The sequence below is a fragment of the Strix uralensis genome, chromosome 28 (genome assembly GCF_047716275.1).
Source record: "Strix uralensis isolate ZFMK-TIS-50842 chromosome 28, bStrUra1, whole genome shotgun sequence".
Taxonomy (NCBI): Eukaryota; Metazoa; Chordata; class Aves; order Strigiformes; family Strigidae; genus Strix; species Strix uralensis.
The window spans coordinates 5,424,886-5,448,409 of record NC_133999.1 but is presented as its reverse complement, the minus strand read 5'-3'; the positions used below and the strand labels follow the sequence as shown (position 1 = coordinate 5,448,409).

The following is a 23,524-nucleotide window of genomic DNA, read 5'->3' as shown; positions in this document are numbered from 1 at the left end:
TTTTTTTTTTCTTTTCACCCACTTTTGCTAAAGTAAATGTCTGCGGTGCGTAAACCTCAACCCCCGGTTGTGGAGCGGTTAATTGTTCCCCTTGCCGGGCCTGGCGCCCCGCGCTGGATCCGCGATTCCGATCCGAGCGGAGGGCTGGCTGGCGGTGAACGCTGGCCGCGCGACTGGGCCGTTTTGGGGTGAGAATGGGTGTTTTCGGGGTGGGAAGGGAACTGCGCCTTTAAGGTTCAGCGGCGGCGTGTGACGTCATGACGCGTGGCTTTCCGCCGAGGGAAAGCGAGCGGCCGCTCGGCCGGGCGGAAGTGGGAGGTGGCTGCGACGTGCCCGGATGTTGCGGCGGCTCCTGATTGGCTGCTGAAAGCGAGGCGGGGCGGTGCTGTCGGCGTTCAGCAGCAACCCGGAAGCGCTGAGGGAGGCGGCGGGTGGCGGCGCCCTCCCGGCGGCAGGTCAGGTCCAGGCCCAGGCCCGGGGGCGGCGGGGGTCCCTCCCTCGCTTGGGGGGCTAGGGGCGACTGTCGGGCGGGTCCCTTCCTCTCCTGGCGGGACGGGCCAGGCGGGCTCCGGTTGGGGGAGGGAGGGGGGTGTCTCGTATCGGGGTTCCCTTCGTGGGGCTCCGGTCAGGGGAGTCTGGCTGGGGGTATCTTTCACCTTAGGAAGGGGGGATCCGGTTTGCGGCTCCCCTTGCTCTGTTGTGGGGGGCTAAGAGCACGTGGGGGCTTGGGTTGGGGGATCCGCTACTCCTGTTTTAGAGGAGAAGGACAGGGGGAGGCTGTTCTGGGAGGGACAGGCAGTCCAGGGGGGGCTCCTCTGCTCTCCCTTGCAGGGGAAGGGCTGTGGACGTTCTGGATGGCTCTGATTTGGCGGGGGCGGGGGGGGGGGGGGGGCTGTTCTTCCTCTCTCTTGGTAGGCAATGACTGGAGGGGTCAGTGGTTGGGGGGCTAGCAGCTTGGGGTGGGGTGGTTTGGGCACTTTCCTTATCTTGAGGGATGCTGTGGGAATTAGGGGGAGTTCTGGGTTGTGGGCACCGGGGGTTATGGTGGGTGAGTGGTGTCTGTTCCCTCTTGGGGAAGAAGGACTGTGGAACTTGGCAGAGGGGCTTTGGTTTGGGGAGGTGACTGAGAGCTCTGGCTTGGGGGAGCAACTGAACCCACTCCCTTGGCAGAAGCACCAGTGAGGAGGAGATGCTGAAGCCCACTCTGAGCTGTGGCTCTGTCACACCCTCTGAGTGCTTTGGCATGGCAGCCCCTGGCAGGACCCAATCCCACAGCCCTTATTTAGGGCAAGTGGCTTGTGGATGCCCCTCCAGGATGCAGGCTGAGAAATGTGGGCCTGCCTGCCGTAAAAAGGAGCTTCTGCTCTGAGGTAACCTCAGAAGGGCAGCTCCTCTGCCACGCAGGATCCTCAGATGGTGCTTAGCTCAGCTCGGGACCTTTCCCCCAATTTAGGAAGGAGCCGCAGTAAATCTTGACATCATGTGTGTGGCAGTCCCGTTGCTGGAAGGCTTGTGAGGTGCTCTGGATTCAGCGCTGTGATTTCTTAGGGAGTTTAATCCTTACACTTGTCTGGGGTGTCTTTTCCAAGGGAAAAGTGCTTTTGGTGTAGGGGGAAGAGCGTTGTGGAGGATGTCTGGGCTTGCTGCCCCTCAGACAGTCTCGGCATTTCCTCTGCTTCAAATTTATGGCTGTGGTGAGAAGGGGTTTGTCAGAGCCAAGCAGGAGGCAGACACACGGATCAGGTCGAGGTGCATTCCTGGGGTGACGGGTGTGCCTCCCGCAGCATGGAGGGGAGAGGGATTGCAACTGTGCCCGGGCAAGAGCAATTTGGGATTGAGCTTGTTGGGTGAGGACAGATCTGCTGAGCAGCAGCGGCTGGAAGGATGGCCTTCAGCTTCTTCGCTGCTGTGTAAGCGAAATGGTGAATGCTGCGGTGTTGAAACCCTGTGTAAAGCCATTTCTGCTCGAGTCTGAATGAAACAGCCAGAGAGGGACCTGGGGGTGCTGACTGCTAGCTGGCTGAACAGGAGCCAGCAGTGTGCCCAGGTGGCCAAGAAGGCCAATGGTATCCTGGCTTGCATCAGCAATAGCGTGGCCAGCAGGGACAGAAAAGGGATCTTACCCCTGTGCTCTGTGTCTACCCCTGTGAACCCTCGATGAGTGGGTTCAGTTTTGGGCCCCTCACTCCAAAAAGGCCATTGAATGACTCAAGGGTGTCCAGAGAAGGGCAACGGAGCTGGTGCAGGGTCTGGAGCGCAGGTCTGATGGGGAGCGGCTGAGGGAACTGGGGGGGTTTAGTCTGGAGAAGAGGAGGCTGAGGGGAGACCTCATGGCCCTCTGCAACTCCCTGAAAGGAGGGTGCAGAGGGGGGGGGGGGAGTCTCTTGAGCCAAGGAACCAGCGGCAGGCCAAGAGGGAATGGCCTCAAGCTGCGCCAGGGCAGGGTCAGACTGGCTCTTAGGAAGGATTTCTTTGCAGAAGGGGCTGTTGGGCGTTGGAATGGGCTGCCCAGGGCAGGGGGGGAGTCCCCATCCCTGGAGGGGTTGAAGAGTCGGGTTGAGCCAGCGCTGAGGGATCTGGTGGAGTTGGGAACGGTCAGTGTGAGGTTCATGGTTGGACTGGAGGAGCTTCAAGGGCTTTTCCAACCTAGATGATTCTGTGAAACGCTTTGGTCATCTCTCCCCAGACTAGTGACTGGCACTAGTTTTGTTGTGTGGAGAGACAATTGGGAAGGAATTGCTACTTTGGGTGGGATTTGGATGGGTCAAACCCTGGCTTGAAATCAATCACCAAGAACTGATCTTGAATTTGTGGCAGCCTATCAGGTCGTAAAGGTAAATATCCAAGCACTGTGCCTGAAAAGAGCTGGGCTTCTCCCAAATTCCTTCCTCAGGACCTAGCTTGGCCCATGTATTAAAAGCTTTTCTGCTGAGAAGTCATGATTTCTATCAAGGAAAGACAGTGCTGGAAACTGGATGAATTACCTGGTTTACGCTGGTTTTGATGCACTTGACTTTCCTCCCACCACAGAGTTCGTCAGCCTCGTGGCAGCTTTGATGTGTGTCATTATGCCCGACCACGCTGACGTCAGCCTCCCGCCGGAGGAGCGAGTGCGAAGGTTGATCCAGGTGGGAAGCGCCGTGGAAGTGAACGAGGACATCCCGCCACGACGCTACTACCGCTCCGGGGTGGAGATCCTCCGCATGGCGACCATTTACTCGGAGGAAGGCAATATTGAGCACGCCTTTATTTTGTACAACAAATATATCACGTAAGAGCAGCGTTGCTTTGTTTGCAAGTAACTTGTGTCGGGACGAGGGGTTGTGGGTTTGGTGTTGCATATTTCGAGTGTCTCTAAACACCGCGAGGCCTTGCTGAGCTGGAATAACTGGGTTCTGGCCAGAGCTCTGCTCCTTTTGAATTTTGGTTCCCACAAAGGTGAGGATACAGCTGGTTAGACTGACCAGGAGATGTTGTAAAGGTGTGAGGCACAAACCCACAAACGCCGCTCACCTCTTTGCAGGAGGTTTGTAAAATTTCCCTTTGAAACCAGGCTGAGCTTGTATCCCCCTGTCCCTCTGCTAGCAGAAGCTCCTGTCAGCAGGAGGGAGGTTTTGTCTCCCTGTATATCAGAGCTTCCTGGTGTTTTATCACCACAGAGTAGCTAGATTGGCCTCGATTGTCGCTAGGCTGGCCGTGACATCATACGGATTGGCAAGGATCCATGGTCGAGGATCTCGGTATCAGATATCTACTTGGAAAGGATCTAGGCTAGTTGGTGGTTTCTCTAATAAACCGTCTTCGGAGGAGAAACCTACTTTACACTTCAGTTGCTACAGCCTTTTACAGCAGGCAGAGAGTTCCTCCTTCAGGTGCAGGGACTGGGACCAGTTGTAGGTTTAGTTTTACATCCCCAAAAGATTATAATCCTCAACCCCCATCCCCAACACGCACGCATGTATCCAAGCCCTTCTCAGGAGGGACGCGGGAAGAGTTCTGGGTCCAAAGAACCTGATCCTAATCAACTCATGACTTTCTTGGGTACTGAGCGCCCTTCTAGAAAGCCCCAGACCATCTGTAAACCCAGCCAACACCCTGTTTGGTGTTTCACCTGCCGGGTCTCCAGCTGTAGGGTCTACGTTCTGTGTAGACAAGTGAAGACCCACGTATTCTTGCTGTCATCTCCACGGCTGCCCAAAAATGAGCCATCTTGGGTCTGAAACCTTGTTGCCGAGCTGAAGTGTGCGCCGTGCTAACACGGTGACGTGGTGTCAGGTCTGGATCATGTCTGAGCAGCCTGGAGTATGAGCAAGGCAAACATGTGCCTCTGTAGCTGTGCCTGTCGGTGTTCAAAGGGCTGAAAACTGTGAGCCTTGGAAAATATCCTAATGACACGGAGTGTCCTGTTCCTGTAGGTTTTTTGGCCAAAAGCCTGTCCCTCCCTTTTTCACCCAGTGCCACTCATATGGTCTCTGCTGTGCCCACGCTACCTGCTTATCCAGAATGTGGCTGGCATCTCTGTGGGCATTTTCTCTTCCAGCCCCCGTGTGCTTCCTGCCCCCTAAATCCAACGCATTTTTCTCTGATTAGCTTTTCTTCCCGCTTTGCACTTCCTGAGCTTTTATGGGCATTGTAGCAAGTGCCCTGAGAGGCTGCACAGGGAGCTGGGAAGCGTAAAACCCTCGGGAAGGTTTCCAGGCTGGTTACGTAGCCAGGGCCAAGGGAGAAACTCTTTAACTAAACAAATGAACTAAAAGCACCTTCTCTCTTTCATTATAGCGGTGATAGGTGCTGGTGTGTTTTCTCTCCAGCAGCTTTGAAATGCTCTTGGCATTTACATTAACCTGGCTGCTGGGCTGCCAGGAAGGTGAAAAACCCTTCCCTTGGTGTGACTTTTTCCAGTGCTGATGAATATGAGCTGTTGCCCCGGATTGTCTAAAGATAGAAACTTAATGTCACCATCTCATTTCTTTAAATGAAGATGTGAATCTTGATGAAGTGTTTTCTAGATTTATCTTTCGGTTTCCCCAAGTAGCCAGGGGGGTTTAGTCTGGAGAAGAGGAGGCTGAGGGGAGACCTCATGGCCCTCTGCAACTCCCTGAAAGGAGGGTTCAGAGAGGGGGGATGAGTCTCTTGAGCCAAGGAACCAGCACCAGGACAAGAGGGAATGGCCTCAAGCTGCGCCAGGGCAGGGTCAGACTGGCTCTTAGGAAGGATTTCTTTGCAGAAGGGGCTGTTGGGCATTGGAATGGGCTGCCCAGGGCAGGGGGGGAGTCCCCATCCCTGGAGGGGTTGAAGAGTCGGGTTGAGCCAGCGCTGAGGGATCTGGTGGAGTTGGGAACGGTCAGGGTGAGGTTCATGGTTGGACTGGAGGAGCTTCAAGGGCTTTTCCAACCCAGATGATTCTGTGATAGATGCCCTTCCCCAAGGGCGTGATCCAGAAGGCAAGAGCAGGGCAGTGGTAACTGGAGCCCCTCACGGGACTCGCTCTGCTCTCCCCTGTCTAGAAACACGACCGTAATTCTTCCCCCGGCGCTTCAGCCCACGCCTGCAGTAAGTGCTGGGGCTGTCCTTTCCCAGAGCCCAGCTCCCTGCCGGAGCATGTGGCCTAGTGCAGGTGCTTTCCATGTCAGGCTGCACCTTCAGGAAGAGGAGGACTCCAGCTCTGAGAAGTACGTGAAAGGCTCTGAGCTTGGTGCGTTAGGTGGGAGTGAGCGCATCATCCTTGGGAGCGAGCCATGGTATGTGTGGCTTTAGGAAGCTGGATTTCTCTTAATTTCCTTATACAGCACTCCCAAGGCTGATCTTAAGGCCTGAATTACATGATGAGATCCGTGTTGTGGCACCTGATTTGGAGAACCATTGGTTTTGAGACAATCTTGTCTAGACATGAGGTAATCTCAAGCCAGATCCGCGCTGAAATTCCCGTCGAGGCCACCAGGTTCCCTGCTTGGCCTCTGGCCACCTGCTCGATCTCGTGCAGGTCGTTTGGCTGCACAGCACCTCTCTTTCCCTTGCGGAAATGGAGCTTGTTGCCCAGCCCTCATGGGAGCAGGAAGGCAGCACGACTATCTCTAAGAATAACCAGGCTGGACTTTTAACACATCTTGTCACTTTGTAAGACATCTGCTTGCTTCTTGTCTTGAACAGCTTCTTCTGCGTTGATCTGAGTGGATGTTTTCCTTGAATCCCCATCAGGCGCACTAGGTTTGATTTTTTTGCTAGAGCCAAATAAGAAAGAAAAAAAAATAAGACATGAATTTTCCGTGGTGTTTGGGCTCCTGGTTTGCCTGCGTGGCTGTGAGCTGCTAGGATTGGCTCCAGGGGTTTGCGTGGGGTGTTGCAAGGGACTCGAGAGACGCCAGCTTGGCGTGCGTGCCGTAGCAGTGCTTAAAAATAGCCTGTGATGTGGCTGCTAGTGCCAAACAGCTGCTGCTCATAGTGGACTCGGGAGCAGGCGGAGGTTTGAACAAGCCCAAAACTCTGGCAATGGGAGCTGCAGGTTTTGGTCTTGCCAAGCCTCAGCTGTGCTGTCGATAGGAAACGTGAACCGTTCCTGCCCTTCCTCTGCCTCCATCCCCAGCCTACTGCTGCCTGGTCTTGCCCCAGAGTTTTCCTCTGGCTGCCTGAGTCCTCCTCTCATCCTGCTGCCCACTTTTTCCCCCCTTCCTGACTTGTGGAAACCCAGCTGTCTCTGCTGGTTTTTCCATCCTCCCCAGGCCAGCATCTGGTCTTAATCCTTCTTAATTAATCCCTTCCATTTTAATCTGCTAGCTGTTGGCAATGATCACAGCCTTGTTTTGTCTCCTCGACACAGTGACCTACTTCGCAACCACCAGCCGGGAGCGGGGACCTTGCTGGGTGTTTCGGATGGAGCGGTGGCTTCTCCGTGCCTCCGGGCTGTGATGTGGTTATGCTGATCCTGTGGTCTCTGGCCAGAGCATCCTCACGCTCTCCGTGGCAACCAGGACCGTTCTGGGTTGCAAAAAGTCCTTCCCTTTTCCCAGAGGACTGAGGTTTTGGAGCAGCTGGGTTTATTTACTGCACACACAGAGGCTTCTCAGCGTGAAGAGCGTTCTCACTCTGTCCCCCCTGAGTTTTTCCTGCTTGGCTCTGCTTGGTTGGTTTGTGCTGCTCCCTGGGGCACTCACTAACCTTCTTCCTTGTACCTGGGCACGAGGCTGCTCTCTAAAGGAGCTGGAGAGCATCCTCCTCTGAATGCTGAAGCAGTGTAGCAAAGAGCCATGAAGGAGGGCAAAGTTTTTATGTTATTCCCAGAGGCTTTGTGGGCACTCAGAGCAAGCACAGCTCCACTTGCAGGACACAAGGACCCAGCTAAGCTCGCTGTGAGCTCACCCTGAACACGCAGTCGGCTAGCGTGCTGCTGGAGACTTGTTTGCAGAGATAACTCAGGGATGCCTGAAGCCTGGGGAGCCTCACAGAGCTGAGCCAGAGTGAATGGCCCCATGTTTGGAGCTTTTTCCCTTGTTCTAGTGCTTGCAGTACTCTGTGTCTTTGCCACTGTGTCCTGCAGAGCTCCTTGGAAGGGGGAAGCCGTTGAAGATTAACCTGTTTGTAGCCATGCTGGGAGTGGGGTGATGTTGAGCTCAGTCTTGATTTCCCTCCCAGACATCTGCACAGAAATAGCCCTGCTGCCTGAAACATTGCCCTGACCTTCTGGGGTGGTCAGGCCGCAGAGCCTAAAGGCTCCTGATGCAGCAGCTGGGGATGTTGTGAACTTGCTTTTAGCTTACCTACAAGTTTTCTCTTTTCAAGGTCTGAGTTAATTTCCCCATCTCTTGCACAAACTGTTTGTTCCCCCATACAGAAGGACAGTGTGAGCACTGAGTCAGCCAAGTCCTTGAGCTTGTGTGTTATCCCCTTGGATGCTTGCAGAGGTATAGGCAGGTGCCCAAGGACCTTCCTGAATCACTGCCAATGTCCTTGGTGTTTTAGACCAGCTTATTAATGTTTCTGTTCAAAACAAATGTATTTATCCCTGAGGATTGTCTCCAAAGTCCAGGTGGAAGAAAAATCTGTGTGAGGTGCTCCCCTGGGACTGAGCGAGATCTCCTGAGTGTCGTGAAGAGCTCAGAAGGCCGTTACATGATGGAGGGTTTCCTGCAGAAAGGCAGACAACTGTCCTGACTGTGGGGAGCACAGGGCCCGGGGAGGTGGCTGAGCAAGGGGACACTGCTGGAGCGGAGTGATCCATGCCCCCAAAATACCACTTACTGTCTTGTGTTTGTCCCTTTCTGCTGTGATTCAGAAATGCAGTTTCTCTCCTGTGTTTACAGGCTCTTCATTGAGAAGCTGCCGCAGCACCGCGATTACAAAACTGCCGTCATACCTGAAAAGAGGGAGACAGTGAAAGTAAGTTGTAACATTCCCAGGTCTTTGATGGCTGCTGTTGGAAATGTTTTGGAGTCATCAGCCTTGGGTTTCTATGCCTCTGCGATGAGTGATCCACGCAAATGCTGAGAAGCCTTGTCTTGACCAGGCAGTCCTGACCCCTTGGGAGTTATGGTTTGGGTTCTTCTTACCCCGTTGTGCTTGTGCTGGGCGGGCTGTGGTTGTCCCGTTTACTCTCTGTTGAGCACTGGGGTGTCCTTTCTTGTTAAACTCCCTGTTTTCTAAAGACCTCGTGGCTTTTCCGTGCATGGTGGCTGGATGCTCAATGTGGTGGTTCTCCAGGGATTTGCCAGGGGATCCTTGGAGATTGCTCACATCCACGAGAAGCCTCTGCTTCTCTGCTCAGCACTGACCAGAAGAGCAAAGGACAGCTTGTCTAAATTCTTGCACGGGGCTGTGTGTGCCACCCAGCTGCAACACGCCTCTCCGCAGCCTGCCAGCATGTCCACGCGTGGTGGTGGAGCTGCTTGGCCCTTCCTGCCTCGTGAACGGTTTATAATTTCTGGGAGCTCCATGTCCGTTGATCCTTGCATCTGTTCAGATCTTGTTTTTCTTGCCTTGGGGCTATCACACTCTCATGACTGCGTTTCCTCCCTTCAGAAACTGAAAGAAGTAGCCTTCCCCAGAGCTGAAGAGCTCAAGGCGGAGCTATTAAAGAGGTACGCCAAGGACTATGCTAAGTACGAGGAGCAGAAGGTGAGTGAGAGCAGACTGGAGGCCTGTGCTCCCCAGAAGACCCTCAGCCACAAAGGGTTTGGAAGAGGGCAGGTCTCCAGGGCTCCCTGGGTGCTCTGAAACGTGAAGTCTGGGTAGTCCCAGCTTGCAGGGTCCAGCCTCGTCACCTGCAGCGCAGGATGGTCCTCATAGTGTCTCTGCTGCCCTTATGTAGGTGAATCTGTCATAGGTGCCCCTGCATCTCTTCTCATTGTGCATCCTGGAGGCCGTCTGAGCTGGGAATGTTGTTGGGTTGTTGTTTCTCTTTGTCCCAACACGAGGTCTAGGTCTTTATGATCCAGAAACTCAGCAGGCGGCTTGTAACAGCATGGGCAAGGATCTGGGGTTCTGTGGGCAAAGCAGAAAACTCTGCAGTCAGTTTTGCTGTGGACGTGTGCAATTTTAGAGACAGGATAGAGGGAAATCAACCTGGAATTATATTTCTGTGGCAGAGGGGAGGGTAAGGCAGTAGTTTCACTGCCCTAGTCTAGCTGGCTCTCCTGATGGAAGTGCAGATCTCTGCTTTGCAAGCTGAAGCTTCCTGGCAGTGAGTGCTCTTCACTGGGTACCTTTTGCAGACCCTTTAGAAGCAGTTTGCTGAGGGTCTGCAGTGCATAGGCTTCATATCCTGCCTCAGACTAGTGTTCCCCTGTCTGCTGATGTCTCTTGGCATATCTCCTTGCAGAAGGAGAAGGAAGAGGAATTTGCTCGCAATTTGGCTTTGCAGCAGCAGCTGGAAGAGGAGAAAAATCGGGTAGCTCTGATGAAGCAGCAGCAGGCAGAGCAAGAGCAGTTTCATGCCTTCGAGGAGATGATTCGACGGCAGGAGCTGGAGAAGGAACGTCTAAGGATAGTGCAGGAATTTGGAAAGCCAGAGCCGAGTCCTGAGTCGCTGGACGGACCCCTCATTCCTGGCGTGGAAAAGCCCCCGACTGATTTAATCCCAAAGGTTCCCGTCTCTCCAGTTCACCCTGCAAGTCCGTCAGCGGGGACTGTCTCATCCAAACCTCCTGTTGTGGACAGATCTTTGAAACCTAGTGCTTTGGGGAGCACGGAAAACAGTTAGTACCTCTCAGTGCACCCTTCTCCCTGGCTGGGGCTGAGCCAAACACGGCCAAGGAGCTGATTTGTCTTGGGAGGCTCTTGGAAGTATCTGATGATGGCTCCATCCCTTCTAGGGGTTTGTCCTTCCAAGTCACTGGGTGTTCTCCCCATTGTCCAGTAAAGGTTTGCAGGGCTGGGGGGAACTCTGTCCTCTTGGGAATCAGCCCCTCGTGCTTCTCCAGCCCGGTCTCTCTGCTCATCTAGAGTCTAGGCCTATTTGGCCTTCCTAGATCCAAATATTTACTGGAGATTGGCATTTAGCTCCTGGCTAGGCTGTCCAAATTCTCCTCTTCTGCCAAATACGGCTCCAAAATACTGATTCAGACACTTCCAAATGACTGGTTCTTGACCAGTGACACATCTTTCTTTAGATGACGTTTTGTAAGTGTTTGTGGTATCTTTTTCTTTAACAAAATACTTGGGTTTTGACACACTGATAAAGATCTCTTTCTCTCAATTTGTCCCTGTTTTGAAAGAGGTAGTGACTCTGCTTTATGAAGTGTCACAGTGACTTTATTTCTCTGTGACTGCCGCTATAAGGGTAGACATTAGAGGAGTTGATCTTTCCAGGCTGAATTTTCTAGTCCCTTCAGGTACTGACCTGCGGGACCATTTCTCCAGCATCCCCGACCGTCGCTGCTCACTGTGCTCCTGTTCTCCCCCCAGATGCCAGCATGGATGTCCTTCGCCAGGTCATTGTCCCTCGGGAGCTCTGCCAGAAGTTCCTCCAGCTGGCTGATGCCAACACAGTCCGGGGTGTGGAGACCTGTGGGATCCTCTGTGGTAAGCTGGTAAGGTGGTAATCCTAATTATACCCTGGAAGTGGCGCCGCAGCCTTTTGTCAAGGTGTGCAGTAGCTTTGAAAATGGCCCAGGGACCCTGATTTTTGCCACGGAAGGCTGTAGTGCAGTTTCACTGATGACTAGGCTTTCACGTGAGCATTAGGGGTGAGCTGCCTCTCCTTTTCCTCCCTTCTGTGTTAGGGTTTCCTCACACTGAATGGTGCCAGCCACCAAGTCCCTGCGAGCGTTCAGCTTCCTCTCTTCTCCTGATGACTCTCTGCTGGGTTGCTGCCTCAAGCACTCCTCCGTGGCCAGTGACGCGTCCTCTGGGACCAGCAGGACTGAGGTGTCCCAGCTGTGAACTAGGACCCTCACCCAGACAAGGCTGTGCAAACCCCACCTGGAGACAGTTAATTCTCCCCCAAAGAGTTTTGTGTGCACAGGTGTCTGTTGGCAGCTCTAGCCTATCTCCCCTGAGTCACTTGGGGCTGCTTTGCTTGCAGAAGTTTGCTTTGAAATGAAGTTGTTTGATGTAGCAACTTTCTGCAATCCAGCTCCTTCCAGACACTTGGTGATTATTTAATCGTGAGGCATCATCTCCTGGTGAGTGGAGAGATTCCACTTTGGTGGGCATCCAGGACTTCTCTGAGCTCTTGTGGGTGCTCTGCATGGCAGGGAAAATGAAATAGAAAGCTGTGGGTCATGCTCAGACTCAGAAAATCCTGCGATTCCTTTGTCAGTAACTTGCAGTTCCCCTTTCTGTGACCTGTAAATGGACAGTAGATGCACCCGTGGGCTTGTTTCCAGAGCTGCCGTTCCCCTGGCTGGGCCCCTGAGTGATGAATGCAGAAATACTGCGTTCCCAAAATTTAGGAAATTACGATTGCAGCAGTGGGCGGCAGCAGCGTTTCCTGCTTGGGGGGGTCCGGTGGGTAACAGCCTTCCTGTGCTGCCTTGCAGATGAGGAACGAGTTCACGATAACCCACGTCATCGTTCCCAAGCAGTACGGAGGCCCTGATTATTGCAACACAGAGAATGAAGAGGAGCTCTTTGTGATCCAGGATCAGCACAGCCTTGTTACGCTAGGCTGGATCCATGTGAGTCTCGTTTCTGTTTCACTTCCTGACTGGCCTTGCGTTCAGCCGGGAGGCAAAGGGGTGTGTGGGGCAGGGTTGGCGGAGGAGAATTTGCTGGAGGAGCTGGGATGGAGCAGGCAGCATCCTCTGGTTGGATTTCTCTGGTGCAGTCTCAGTCACTGCTCTGCTGGAGAAGTCCAGATCTGTGTTAAGCTTAGCTCCCTTCCTAAAGCATCAAGCCCTTTGAAACCGGGATATTGGGCATGAAGCTCCCGTTTCATCCAGCTAAAAGCTGACTCCAGGGGCACTGGGGGCATCCTGAGCTCCCGCTGTCAGCGCAGGGCCTCTCCCGCGATGCGTCCCCGTAGTAGCGCTGCTTTTCGCAGACAGCTGCATGCTGCTCTGCCACGGGATGTGCCAGTTCCAGATTCCTCCGCTGGCTTCAGCGCTGCCCTGCTGCCTGTCCCCACGGAGCCTTTGGCAGTCGGATCGGTGCCAAGCAAAATGTTTGGTGCTGCTGAGTAATCTCTCGAAAGCAACAGCTGCCTCGCGGGCTTTGACAAATAAATGCCTGCTGCGTGTGCCTGATACGTGTGGGGTGTCTGCTTTTGGTGTTAACTCTTCAGTGACATCCCTGCAGCATCCAGGGACCCTCAAGAGTCCCTTTGACCTGTCTGCTAGTCTTAGCAGCAAAAATCGAACAAGGAAAAGGAGAAAGGGTGAAGGGTCTGAAGCACAGGCCTGATGGGGAGCGGCTGAGGGAACTGGGGGGGTTTAGTCTGGAGAAGAGGAGGCTGAGGGGAGACCTCATGGCCCTCTCCAACTCCCTGAAAGGAGGGTGCAGAGAGGGGGGATGAGTCTCTTGAGCCAAGGAACCAGCGGCAGGCCAAGAGGGAATGGCCTCAAGCTGCGCCAGGGCAGGGTCAGACTGGCTCTTAGGAAGGATTTCTTTGCAGAAGGGGCTGTTGGGCGTTGGAATGGGCTGCCCAGGGCAGGGGGGGAGTCCCCATCCCTGGAGGGGTTGAAGAGTCGGGTTGAGCCAGCGCTGAGGGATCTGGTGGAGTTGGGAACGGTCAGTGTGAGGTTCATGGTTGGGCTGGAGGAGCTTCAAGGGCTTTTCCAGCCGAGGTGATTCTGTGAAACACCTTTAAGCAAGAGTTAGGCTGTGACATGTAGCTGTCAGCCAGAGTTGGGTAAGGTGTGGTCTATGATCGTACAACCCTCAGCCATCTCGGTGGAATGTGATCTCTTGAAGTGCCTTGGCAGTGTGTTTCGAGCCTGATGATGCTGTGCTCTTCAGAAACATGTGAATTGCCCTGCAGGGAGGCGTGCAGGAAAGCAAGGACAGTGCTGTGCCTTAAAGTGTGACTTTCCATGGGATATGGCCAGAAATGTAGAGCTCCTGTACTTATTCCAAATGGAAAAGAGGAGCAGATGTTTTGGGACAATCCAAAACATTTTCTGTGTGCAGTGTCCTCTGTGCCATCTGAGGAGCTGTGTCTCTTCTCTGTTACACCTTATCTTGGTAGACATGGTCCCTTTGGACTAGCTCTCCAACCCTGCTGTAACTTCCTCTCTTTTCTGTTGCCCTGTGTTTCAGACTCACCCCACGCAGACAGCCTTCCTCTCCAGTGTCGACCTGCACACACACTGCTCCTACCAGATGATGTTGCCAGAGTCCATTGCTATCGTATGTTCTCCAAAATACCAGGAGTAAGTATGGGTGTGGGGTAGGGAAGGCCTTTCCCTCTGCCTGTGCTGCCCAACCAAAAGGGTTGGGCAGGAGGTCTGGCCTCTTCAGAAGGTGTTGAAGGGCTGTTTACCACCACCCTTCCTCTGTCAGATTCCTGGTTGGGAATAAAATGTCAAGTCACGCAATGAATGTGGCTGGAGAGCTGTCTGGAAGAGAAGGATCTGGGGGTTCTAATTGACAAGCAGCTGACCATGAGCCAGCAGTGTGCCCAGGTGGCCAAGAAAGCCAACGGCATCCTGGCTTGGATTAGAAATAGTGTGACCAGCAGAAGCAGGGAGGTGACAGTCCCCCTGTGCTCTGCACTGGTGAGGCCACACCTGGAGTGTTGTGTCCAGTTTTGGGCACCTCAATCCGAGAGAGATCTCGAGGGGCTGGAGTGAGGGCAGAGGAGGACAACGAGGCTGGGGAAGGGCCTGGAGAATAAATCCTGTGAGGAGCGACTGAAGGAGCTGGGACTGTTCAGTGTGAGGAGGAGAAGGTGAGGGGAGACCTCATCACTCTCTACAGCTCCCTGAAAGGACGTTGTGGAGAGGTTGGTGCTGGTCTCTTCTCACAGGTGATTAGTGACAGAACAAGAGGGAACGGCTTTAAACTGCAACAGGGGAGGTTCAGACTGGACATGAGGAACAAATGTTTCCCCGACAGAGTGGTCAGAGAGTGGAATAGGCTGCCCAGGGAGGGGGTGGAGTCCCCACCCCTGGGTGTGTTTAAGGGCCGTTTGGATGAGCTGTGGGGGGATGTGGGGTAGGGGAGAACTTTGTAGAGTCGGACTGAGGGTTGGACTCGATGATCCCAAGGGGCTTTTCCAACCTGAATGATTCTGTGATTCTGAAAATCTTGCCAAAAGAGGCTGGAAGAGCATGTGTGACCCGAGAGCTCCTTTGAGCTGGCTTGGAGGGGTCGTATCGGGGCGATGGGTGCCCACCTGTGAAAGGAGACTGGTCTGCAGCTGCGGGGCTGGGGAGAGGAGTGTCCTGGGCAGAGGAGCATCCCACAGCAGGCATCTCTGCTCGTGCTCGAGATGAGTAGACCCAGGCGTGCTCCTGGAGACGCAGAAGGAGGTGCTTCTATTTGCAGAGGCTTGAGCTACACAGAGCTTGTGTTTGTTTGCTCTAGGACAGGGTTTTTCAAGCTGACAGAGCATGGCCTGGAGGAGATCTCTTCCTGCCGGCAGAAAGGATTCCACCCGCACTCCAAAGACCCCCCTCTCTTCACTGTAAGTCACCCCACGAGGCAGCGGGGGCTGTAGGACCACGTGGGCACTTGGGTTGAATTTCTGTCTGTGTCTGGGTGCCAGGCTGTGACCCTGTTACGGGTTGACCCAGCGCTGAGGGATCTGGTGGAGTTGGGAACGGTCAGTGTGAGGTTCATGGTTGGACTGGAGGAGCTTCAAGGGCTTTTCCAACCCAGATGATTCTGGGATTCTGTGACCCAGGTCAGGAGGGTCAGCCTGGCAGGGGCTTGTCTCTTCCTAGAGTTGAGGTGCAAGAGCAGTTTCTAGCTTGTTAGCATGTGTTGGAGGCGTGATGCAGAGCACTCCTCTGCAGAAACAGATCAAGGCAGCGGTATTTGGGAGACACACATTTATATTTGTGTAGTGCCACAGTCTTTGTGTGGCATTGGCTGGGGCACTAGTTCCTAGTCCAAGAGGGCTGTCCTGTAAAGGATGCTGGGTGCAGGTTATGTCAGGAGGTAGAGGGGACTCACCCGACCTGTGGGAACATCTAAATAACCCCCTGTCCCCTCTTTCTCTTCCCCTCTCTTCCAGACTTGCAATCATGTGTCAGTAGTCGAGAGAGATGTGGTCCTGATGGATCTCCGATAGGCCTCTTGCCTTACCCATTTACAGAAAACCATCTACCTTCCTTCTAGGCCTAGGGAATTTTTTTTTTTCCCCCTGTAGCAGATGATTTCCACCGTGTAGTGATCCTTCCCCTTCCTCCCCCAATAATCACGGTGAAATCAATACCCTGACCTCAGCAGGAGCACGTGAAACCTCAGTGCCTGGCGTCGGGCTGGCGAAGTGGTCCTGAGGTTCAGGGTGTGGGGAAAAGCTAACTGGAAGTTCAAAGACAGAAGCTAACACTGAAGCAATTGTTTAATACTCTAATCTATGGCTTGAACAGCTTCTTGGGGAAATTCCCTGTGATTTGCTGCAACCATGAGGTGTGGAAACCTCTTCCAAGTGCTTTCCAAAGCGGGACTTGCCCTAATTAACCCATGCTTTGTTTTGCCTCTCTCTCTGGGTTGCTGTGGTCTCAGTGCAGCTGGCTGGAGTAGATAAGTCTTTGCTGTAGTTTAAGATTAAACCTTCCTAACCCCTCTCACCCCCTGCAAGATCTTACCACTGCTGAGCCGGAGCGAGTCCTGCTTCTGGTACTCGGGTCTTTGCCCGCTGAGGTATGGAGGGGCCCAACCTCCTTCGGGAACCCCTGTTTCAGTGTTTCAGGGCAGAAGGTGCCTGGATGCGGCACTGCTTTGCACAAGCTGCTCCATTCCAGCAGTGACGAGGGGTCTCTGGTTGCTTTATTCCTTTTCCTGGATGGGGGATTCACTCTGGTCCTCAGGCTGCCCGGCGAGGGCTTATGTTCAGCTTGTTGCTGGTGTTACCGTGGAGGAGGCTCTCGGTCTCTTGGCTGCAGCGTTGGCCTGTGAAGGCTCTGCAAGGCCATCACCGCTCAGAGACAGGACTCCAGCAGCTTTGGCCTCTTCAGTCTCAGAGATCACCATGCCCAACTGCCTCTGCGCTTCTCAAAGCAGTATAAAGCCTGTCCTTGCCAAAACCCAAGCGCTCCGTGACGTCGCTGTTCTGCGGTACATCAGCCGGGGACCTCCTCCGAATGACTTTTCGTCAGATGCCAAGCAGCAATTTTCCTTCCCTGCGCTCTCCGTGCTGAGCCTCCGCCCTCGCTTCTGCCGGCGTTGAAAGGGAAGAAGCAGTGTTGAAAGGTGGAAGGCATCTGGCCTCAAAGGGCCGAGCGTGATCCACGGCGTCTCCACATCCTCCAGCAGGATGCTCTGATGATCAGCACATGGCCGTGCGGGGAGGGGAAGGCGGCTGGAGTTGCCTTCCCACCTGGCATGCATACATACATGTTCTCTATGTCATGTCCTTGTACTTCTACATACAGGATTCCTTGGTGTTCAGTTTTAACACAGATGGATTCTGTTATCTTGGCTGGGTTTCTTTGGCCACTCGTTTTCTTTGAGCGAACTCGGTGGGTTGGAGGGGGCCGGTGTGGCTGAGAGCAGGGAGGGAATTGATTTATTCAGGGGTTGTGTTTATTTGCAACAGCCACCTCCTTGACTCCTGCGTGACAAACTACTGCTGCCATCACTTTTGCAGTTGGTTTTGGAAACAGGCTGCTCCCGGCAGTGGGAGGGAAGCAAGGGGACTTCAGTGCAGCTGTGGGAACGAACTTTCAGACCTAATTTATTTAAATTATGCTCAGGGTGGGTTTTGCAGCCTTGGTGTAGGGGTGTCCATCCCGTGGCTCTACGCAGAGTGCAGCAGTTTGTTCTTCAGCCTGGTGGCTCCCTCGGAGCATTGTGGGGACACGAAGTGTGAAAGCTTCTTGCAAGGCAGCGATTCCTGCAAATTGGTAGTGAATATCACAACAGATTTATTTACCTGAAGGTCTCAGGTCTGAGCTGACCCCAGCATTGAGCAGAGAGCACCAGCCGCGGAGAGGAGCTGGTGGCCAATCCCTGCTTTGTTTGCAAGTCGTCCCAGTGACCGATAAACCCTCGTGGAGAATTTTTCAAATACCTCACAGCACGGCCCTACGCAAGGGCTGCGTTTCTCACGTCAGCGGCCAGCTGCTGCCTCGCGCCCGGCCCTGTTCTCTGAGCTTGGCGGCTTTTTAATCACATTTTTTCACTTAAAAGTCACTGAGTCATCAGTTTGTGCGTTGGGATGAGTGCTGATATCCTGGCACTACTGCCTGTGTCCCACTAACCCCCCCCCCCCGTCTGTCCAGCTGCACCAGATGTGACCATTACACCTTAAAATCGCTCAAAACGGGGGGTTGAATTTGGTAGGAGCTAAATCCTAACAGGAACCACGCTTTGCAGTAGCGGTTTATTTTCTGCAACAGCGTGGGTTGCGTGTTTTGGGGGGTTTCCTGCAGGCAGGGAGCAATGTTATCTCTGCCTTGGAGATGGGAACAGACCCAAATCCCTGCCCCAGCTCTCGTCGCTGGTTTGTCCGTCCTCAGCGACAGCCCGAGAGGTTTAAAGCGCGAATGTTACCCTTATAGGGAGGTGCCGAGGGCCGGCCTGTGCGCCGGCACTTTTGAAATCCCACGACAAACCAGGGCTGACTCCCCCTCCTCGTCCCGCGTTCGTCCCAGGCCAGCCTCGCCCGTGCCGGGGGATGCCTCGCGTTCCTGCGAGCATCCCGGGGCCGCCGAGCGCCGGCAGAGCCGGCAGCTGGATTGGCTGCGGTGGCCAAACCTTTCCTTTTTAGGCTGCGCGCCTGCTCCCACTCGGAGCTTTGCCGCCGCCGTCCCAGCTTCAAACTGGCCATGCCAAAAGGCTTCCTGGCCCAGCTGGCCACTATGCCGCGGCTCGGGGCGCTCTGGGGATCCTGCGGGGATGGGGAGCTTGGAGCCGACGCGCCCGTCCCTGGCGAGCACCAGGGATGGCGACGCCTCGTGACTTGGCACTGCAGAGCAGGGGCTGGGGTTGACACCCTGTGGTTTGCACCAGCTGCGGGTTCGGGGGTGTCTCCGTGGCTTTGGGCACGGTCCCTCTCCACCCTGAGGGGCACCTGACAGGGTCCCACCACCAGCTCCATGCAGCCCCCCACAATTGTGCTCCCTCCACGTGGGGCTCTCCAGGCCACTGTCTCCATCCAGCCCCCCTTTTTCCCCCACCACCACCACTCTCTGCTGGGTTTTGGATTAATTTTTTTTTTTTTTTTATCAGCATGTCATATATGGCAACCTTTTGCCTCGGTGACCTCATGTTTGGCAGTGAACCAAGGGAACCAGGTTGGGACACGAGGTGGCAGCAGGTCCCCGGGGTGCAGGGCATGTAGTGGGGACACCAAGTGCACGGCTGGGGACCCAGGGGCCACATCCAGCCCCCCTGTGCTGAGGTTTTCTAGAGGAAGGGGAATAACCAGGGCAGAGCCACTGACTGGGGACATTGTTGGAGGTGCGAGCGGGCTGGGCGTGCCGGGGAGGCACTGTGTCCCTGTCCTGCCCAGGGTGACAGCTTGGAGTCTGCTCCCTCTCTCCAGGGCTGGGGGAGGGACAACAGGATTCTTGGGTCCCTTCTGGTAGTGGTGGGACCCTGCAGCTCTTGATCCTTATTGCTGCACTGGTGCCTTGATGGCCCTGCCCTGAGCACAGCTCAGGACCCCACAAAGCAAAGCAGGAGACAGCCCAGGCCCCCCCCGTGCCTCAGTTTCCCCATCTCCAACCCGAGTCCCTGTAGCTCTGGGTGGTGGCTTCGAGGCATCTCTCCTGCCTCCCCCCTGGCCCGGGTGCTCGGGGAGAGTCCCCAGTGTGGGACCGTTGCCCTTAAAAAGGCAGCCGGGAGTTTGGCAGCCATTGGTTGGCCTCTGCGAGGGCTGTGGGCCCCTGCGGCTCCGTTTGCCGCTTGCCAAGGCTGCGTCTGCAGGGCCAGGGGTGGCTCCGGCCCCCCCATGCTGTGTTCGGGCTGGGGGGCCAGGGGACAGCACCCACATTGCCCCTTGGGGGGTCGGGGCTCATCCTGCCTCCAAAATCCTCCTGGGGACAGGGAGCAGCCATGACGCAGGGCTGGGCTTTGGACCCACGAGTCCTGGCCCTGCTCGAGCCAAGGATCTGGGGGACGAGGGGCACAGAAAGACCAAAAATGGGGGCAGAGAGAGAAAACCCCAGGGAGAGTCATCCCAAAGGTGCCGGATTCTGGAGATGTGGTGGAACTGAGGCTGGGAGGAAGCGATGCACCAACCCAGGGCATTTCCAGTGTCTTGGCAATGCCAAATTCCCCTCCCGGCTCCGGGGTGTCCCCCACGGCAGAGCCCCAACACCCACCTCCACCCGGGTGGGGTTTCTCCACGCTCGCCCCAGGAACCAGAGATGCTGAGCCCGTCACTTATAAGGACTTGTGTCTCACTTGTTTATCGGAGCGGAGCATAAAAGGAACAGACTCACAAATGGGATGTTGCCTCCCAAGCATCCCCACATATATTTTTCTTACAATAATTAACCGTGCTGGGTCCTACCATCAGTCCAAGGTCAATTTAATGAAATAAAACACCTTATATGGCCATATGGCTAACACACCATCACTTAGCCTATTTAGGGTCTTTGTTTAGAGAGGATCCGCCTCTGAGGTTTCACGGGCTCGCTGGTATTTATACCAAAGGCTCCTCGGGACTCGGTCCCAGAGGAAAGGAGCTCTCGCCTCCACGGTGAGTACTGCCCAGCCCTGGTTTCCCTTTTGCTTGCAGAAAAAGCGGGAAGGAAAAACACCCCGGGGGGTTTCGGGGTGCCCCTGTGCTTAACGGGGTGGCCCAGGCTCAGTTCGCATGGCACAGGGAGGGGTGACAACCCCAGCACGACCCCGCAGCTGGGGGCTTCCGTGGAGGCGACGAGAGCTGGGCTGCGGCCAAAGCGGGTCCTGCTCTTCCAGAAATCCCTGCGATTTTGGTGTGGTTTTTTTTTCTTTTTGGGCTCCTGCGATGTTTTCGCCTGCTTCCCTCTGGATTTGGGAGCGTATCTGCCGGTGGAGGAGGGCACCCTCTGGGAAGGGCTATTTTTTTCCCATTTTTGGGAAAGGATGCGAGGGCAGAGCGGCAAGGGGCTGCCAAGACAGGACCGGAGGAGAGGCCATCGGCTGCCTTCCCGCTGCCCGCTCGGGGGGCACCGGCCGGGGACGGCAATGCCACAGCTCGGGCAGGAGCGCGGGCAGGAGGCTTTGGCACCCGTTTTGGGCACCATCTGGCGAAGGATGGAGCAGCAGCATCAGTGTGGAGCCACACCCATGGGGAACGAGCATCACCCCGCTCCCAGCATCGCCACACCGGGGCCGGACCCGGCAGCCGCCCCTCGGCACGGCCCGTGGAGGATTTTGCAAGGCCGCACGTCCCCCCAAGGACTCCAACCATCCAAAGCCGGACGTGGCGGCGCGGCGTAACCCTCTCCCCACCCATCCTTTAACACTGTTTTCCCCCCTTGCCCCAGCTTTTCCCCCAGGTCCCCCTGAACAGCAACCGCTCCCGGCCCCACCATGTGCGAGGAGGAGACCACCGCCCTGGTCTGCGACAACGGCTCCGGCCTCTGCAAAGCCGGCTTTGCCGGCGACGATGCCCCCCGCGCCGTCTTCCCCTCCATCGTGGGGCGGCCCCGGCACCAGGTGGGTACCCAGGGGAGGCGAGCGGCAGCCCCCAGCTGCCCCCCCACCCTGCTTTAATCACCGAAATGAAGCTAACGAGGCCATCTCTCTCGCCGGCGTTAGGGTGTCATGGTAGGCATGGGGCAGAAAGACAGCTACGTGGGCGACGAGGCGCAGAGCAAGAGGGGTATCCTCACACTCAAGTACCCCATCGAGCACGGCATCATCACCAACTGGGATGACATGGAGAAGGTGAGACCCCCGCCCTGGGATGGGGAGTGGGTGCTGGCCCCAGCTTCGGTTTGGGGTAAGACCCCAATTCTCCTTTACCTGCCCTAGATCTGGCACCACTCCTTCTACAACGAGCTGCGCGTGGCCCCTGAGGAGCACCCGACCCTGCTCACCGAGGCACCCCTCAACCCCAAGGCCAACCGGGAGAAGATGACCCAGGTAAGGTGCTGCGGGACCCCCGGAATGGGGACAGACCCTCTGAAACCACAGCCAGGGATGGAGGATTTGGGGGTTCAGCGAGCCAGGAGGGGCTGGTGTAGGGTGGAGGAGTAGGTGATGGGGTAGAGCTTGGTGCTTTAATTTTTCTTTTAATTTTTTTTCCCACCTATTTTTCTGTGCAACGCAACGATCTGTGTGTTTTCCCATGACCCCGTCTCTCCGGGAAGGCACGGTCCCCATGGGTTGGGGGTGGGATGCCACTGGGGACCCCCTTAACCCGCTGCCCCTCTCACCCTCCCTCCCAGATCATGTTCGAAACCTTTAACGTCCCCGCCATGTATGTCGCCATCCAAGCCGTCCTCTCCCTCTACGCCTCTGGCCGCACGACCGGTGAGTAGGACACGCGGCATCCCAGGGACCATCCATGATGGAGAAGGGACCAAGCCGGCTCCGAGCCCCCTCCCTCACCTTCCCTCCCTTCCCAGGCATCGTCCTCGACTCCGGGGATGGCGTCACCCACAACGTGCCCATCTACGAGGGCTACGCTCTGCCCCACGCCATCATGCGTCTCGACTTGGCCGGCCGCGACCTCACCGACTACCTCATGAAGATCCTCACTGAGAGGGGCTACTCCTTCGTCACCACCGGTACGGGGGCGGGGAGGGGGGTATGGGGTGACGGGGGACCCCACGGTGCTGCTGCAGCACCCTGCTGAGCCCATTCACCGTCGTCTCCCACAGCCGAGCGGGAAATCGTGCGTGACATCAAGGAGAAGCTCTGCTACGTGGCCCTCGACTTCGAGAACGAGATGGCCACGGCTGCTTCCTCCTCCTCGCTGGAGAAGAGCTACGAGCTCCCCGATGGGCAGGTCATCACCATCGGCAATGAGCGTTTCCGCTGCCCTGAGACCCTCTTCCAACCCTCCTTCATCGGTGAGCCCACCCTGAACTGTCCTGGCAGCTCCCAGTGTGGTTGCCCCACATCCCCACCACCCCACCAGTGGTCACCCACCTCCCACGGGTGCCCCACAGCGCTGTTTCGGGGCTCCCCCAAGCCCTTTTCACCCCACATGGCGGAACAAACCCTTGGGTGACCCCATGGCTCTTTTGGGGAGCCCTGAGGAGGCATGGGTGGGAGTCAGGGTGCTGACAGCCCCCTTCCACCCCAGGCATGGAGTCAGCCGGCATCCATGAGACGACCTACAACTCCATCATGAAGTGTGACATCGACATCCGCAAGGACCTCTACGCCAACAACGTCTTGTCCGGCGGCACCACCATGTACCCCGGCATCGCCGACCGCATGCAGAAGGAAATCACGGCGCTGGCTCCCAGCACCATGAAGATCAAAGTAGGTGATGGGGAGGGGGGGGGTTGCAAGCCATGGCCACCAACACCCCAAATGTTGGGGCAGGGGGTGGGGATCAAGGGATGTAACCTAACGGGCTCATGTCTCGGCAGATCATTGCCCCACCGGAGCGGAAGTACTCGGTGTGGATCGGCGGCTCCATCCTGGCGTCCCTCTCCACCTTCCAGCAGATGTGGATCAGCAAACCCGAGTATGACGAGGCTGGACCCTCCATCGTCCACCGAAAATGCTTCTAAGCCCCCTCCCTGCCCCGCAGAGGCCCCCCCCCCCACCTCGCCCCCCTGCCGGGGTTGGGGTGCCCTGCTCCTCCTCGGTCCCTTCTGCTCCTCCCTGCCACCCTCTGCGCATTAAAGCCTTTTCTCCAGGCTCTGTCCCTTTTCTGGGAGATCTTGGATGGGGGGGGGGGGGGGGGGGGGGGCTTGGGGAGTCTGAGGGTAATGGGGTGATGGGTGGGGGAGCCCCTACCTCATGTTGGTGCCCCTGATGCCATGCTGATGCCCTTGACTTTGGCTTGATGCCCCAGACCCCGTGTTGT

The 23,524-nt window shown here is 55.9% G+C and overlaps 2 protein-coding genes across 3 annotated transcripts; both read left to right on the top strand.

Annotated features, from left to right (window-relative positions):
* Positions 1–44: 44 nt before the first annotated feature.
* On the top strand, positions 45–17,019 carry STAMBP (STAM binding protein). Of its 2 annotated transcripts, none has more exons than XM_074852323.1 (10): positions 45–188; positions 3,031–3,271; positions 8,298–8,373; positions 9,013–9,108; positions 9,812–10,187; positions 10,897–11,021; positions 11,973–12,110; positions 13,690–13,802; positions 14,959–15,058; positions 15,611–17,019. In XM_074852323.1, exons 2-10 carry the CDS (start codon positions 3,057–3,059, stop codon positions 15,665–15,667), a joined length of 1,296 nt encoding a protein of 431 aa, XP_074708424.1. In that variant the 5' UTR covers positions 45–188; positions 3,031–3,056; the 3' UTR covers positions 15,668–17,019. The 2 variants fall into 2 exon arrangements, with proteins under 2 accessions (XP_074708424.1, XP_074708423.1); XM_074852322.1 differs by lacking the exon at positions 45–188 and adding an exon at positions 201–455.
* Positions 17,020–20,230: 3,211 nt separating this feature from the next.
* Positions 20,231–23,353, top strand: ACTG2 (actin gamma 2, smooth muscle). Its single transcript, XM_074852324.1, has 9 exons — positions 20,231–20,248; positions 21,021–21,192; positions 21,295–21,423; positions 21,511–21,621; positions 21,927–22,011; positions 22,107–22,268; positions 22,362–22,553; positions 22,790–22,971; positions 23,082–23,353. Exons 2-9 carry the CDS (start codon positions 21,067–21,069, stop codon positions 23,223–23,225), a joined length of 1,131 nt encoding a protein of 376 aa, XP_074708425.1. The 5' UTR covers positions 20,231–20,248; positions 21,021–21,066; the 3' UTR covers positions 23,226–23,353.
* Positions 23,354–23,524: the final 171 nt, after the last annotated feature.

What these genes read in the sequence shown, in the direction of transcription:
- ACTG2 (XM_074852324.1), top strand. Translation starts at nt 21,067, where the DNA reads ATGTGCGAGGAGGAGACCACCGCCCTGGTCTGCGACAACGGCTCCGGC. An exon ending in TGGGGCGGCCCCGGCACCAG is followed by an intron (nt 21,193 to 21,294) that starts GTGGGTACCCAG and finishes CGCCGGCGTTAG; the next exon opens with GGTGTCATGGTAGGCATGGG. An exon ending in CTACTCCTTCGTCACCACCG is followed by an intron (nt 22,269 to 22,361) that starts GTACGGGGGCGG and finishes CGTCTCCCACAG; the next exon opens with CCGAGCGGGAAATCGTGCGT.
- STAMBP (XM_074852323.1), top strand. Translation starts at nt 3,057, where the DNA reads ATGTGTGTCATTATGCCCGACCACGCTGACGTCAGCCTCCCGCCGGAG. An exon ending in GGATCCTCTGTGGTAAGCTG is followed by an intron (nt 11,022 to 11,972) that starts GTAAGGTGGTAA and finishes GCTGCCTTGCAG; the next exon opens with ATGAGGAACGAGTTCACGAT. An exon ending in TTACGCTAGGCTGGATCCAT is followed by an intron (nt 12,111 to 13,689) that starts GTGAGTCTCGTT and finishes CCTGTGTTTCAG; the next exon opens with ACTCACCCCACGCAGACAGC.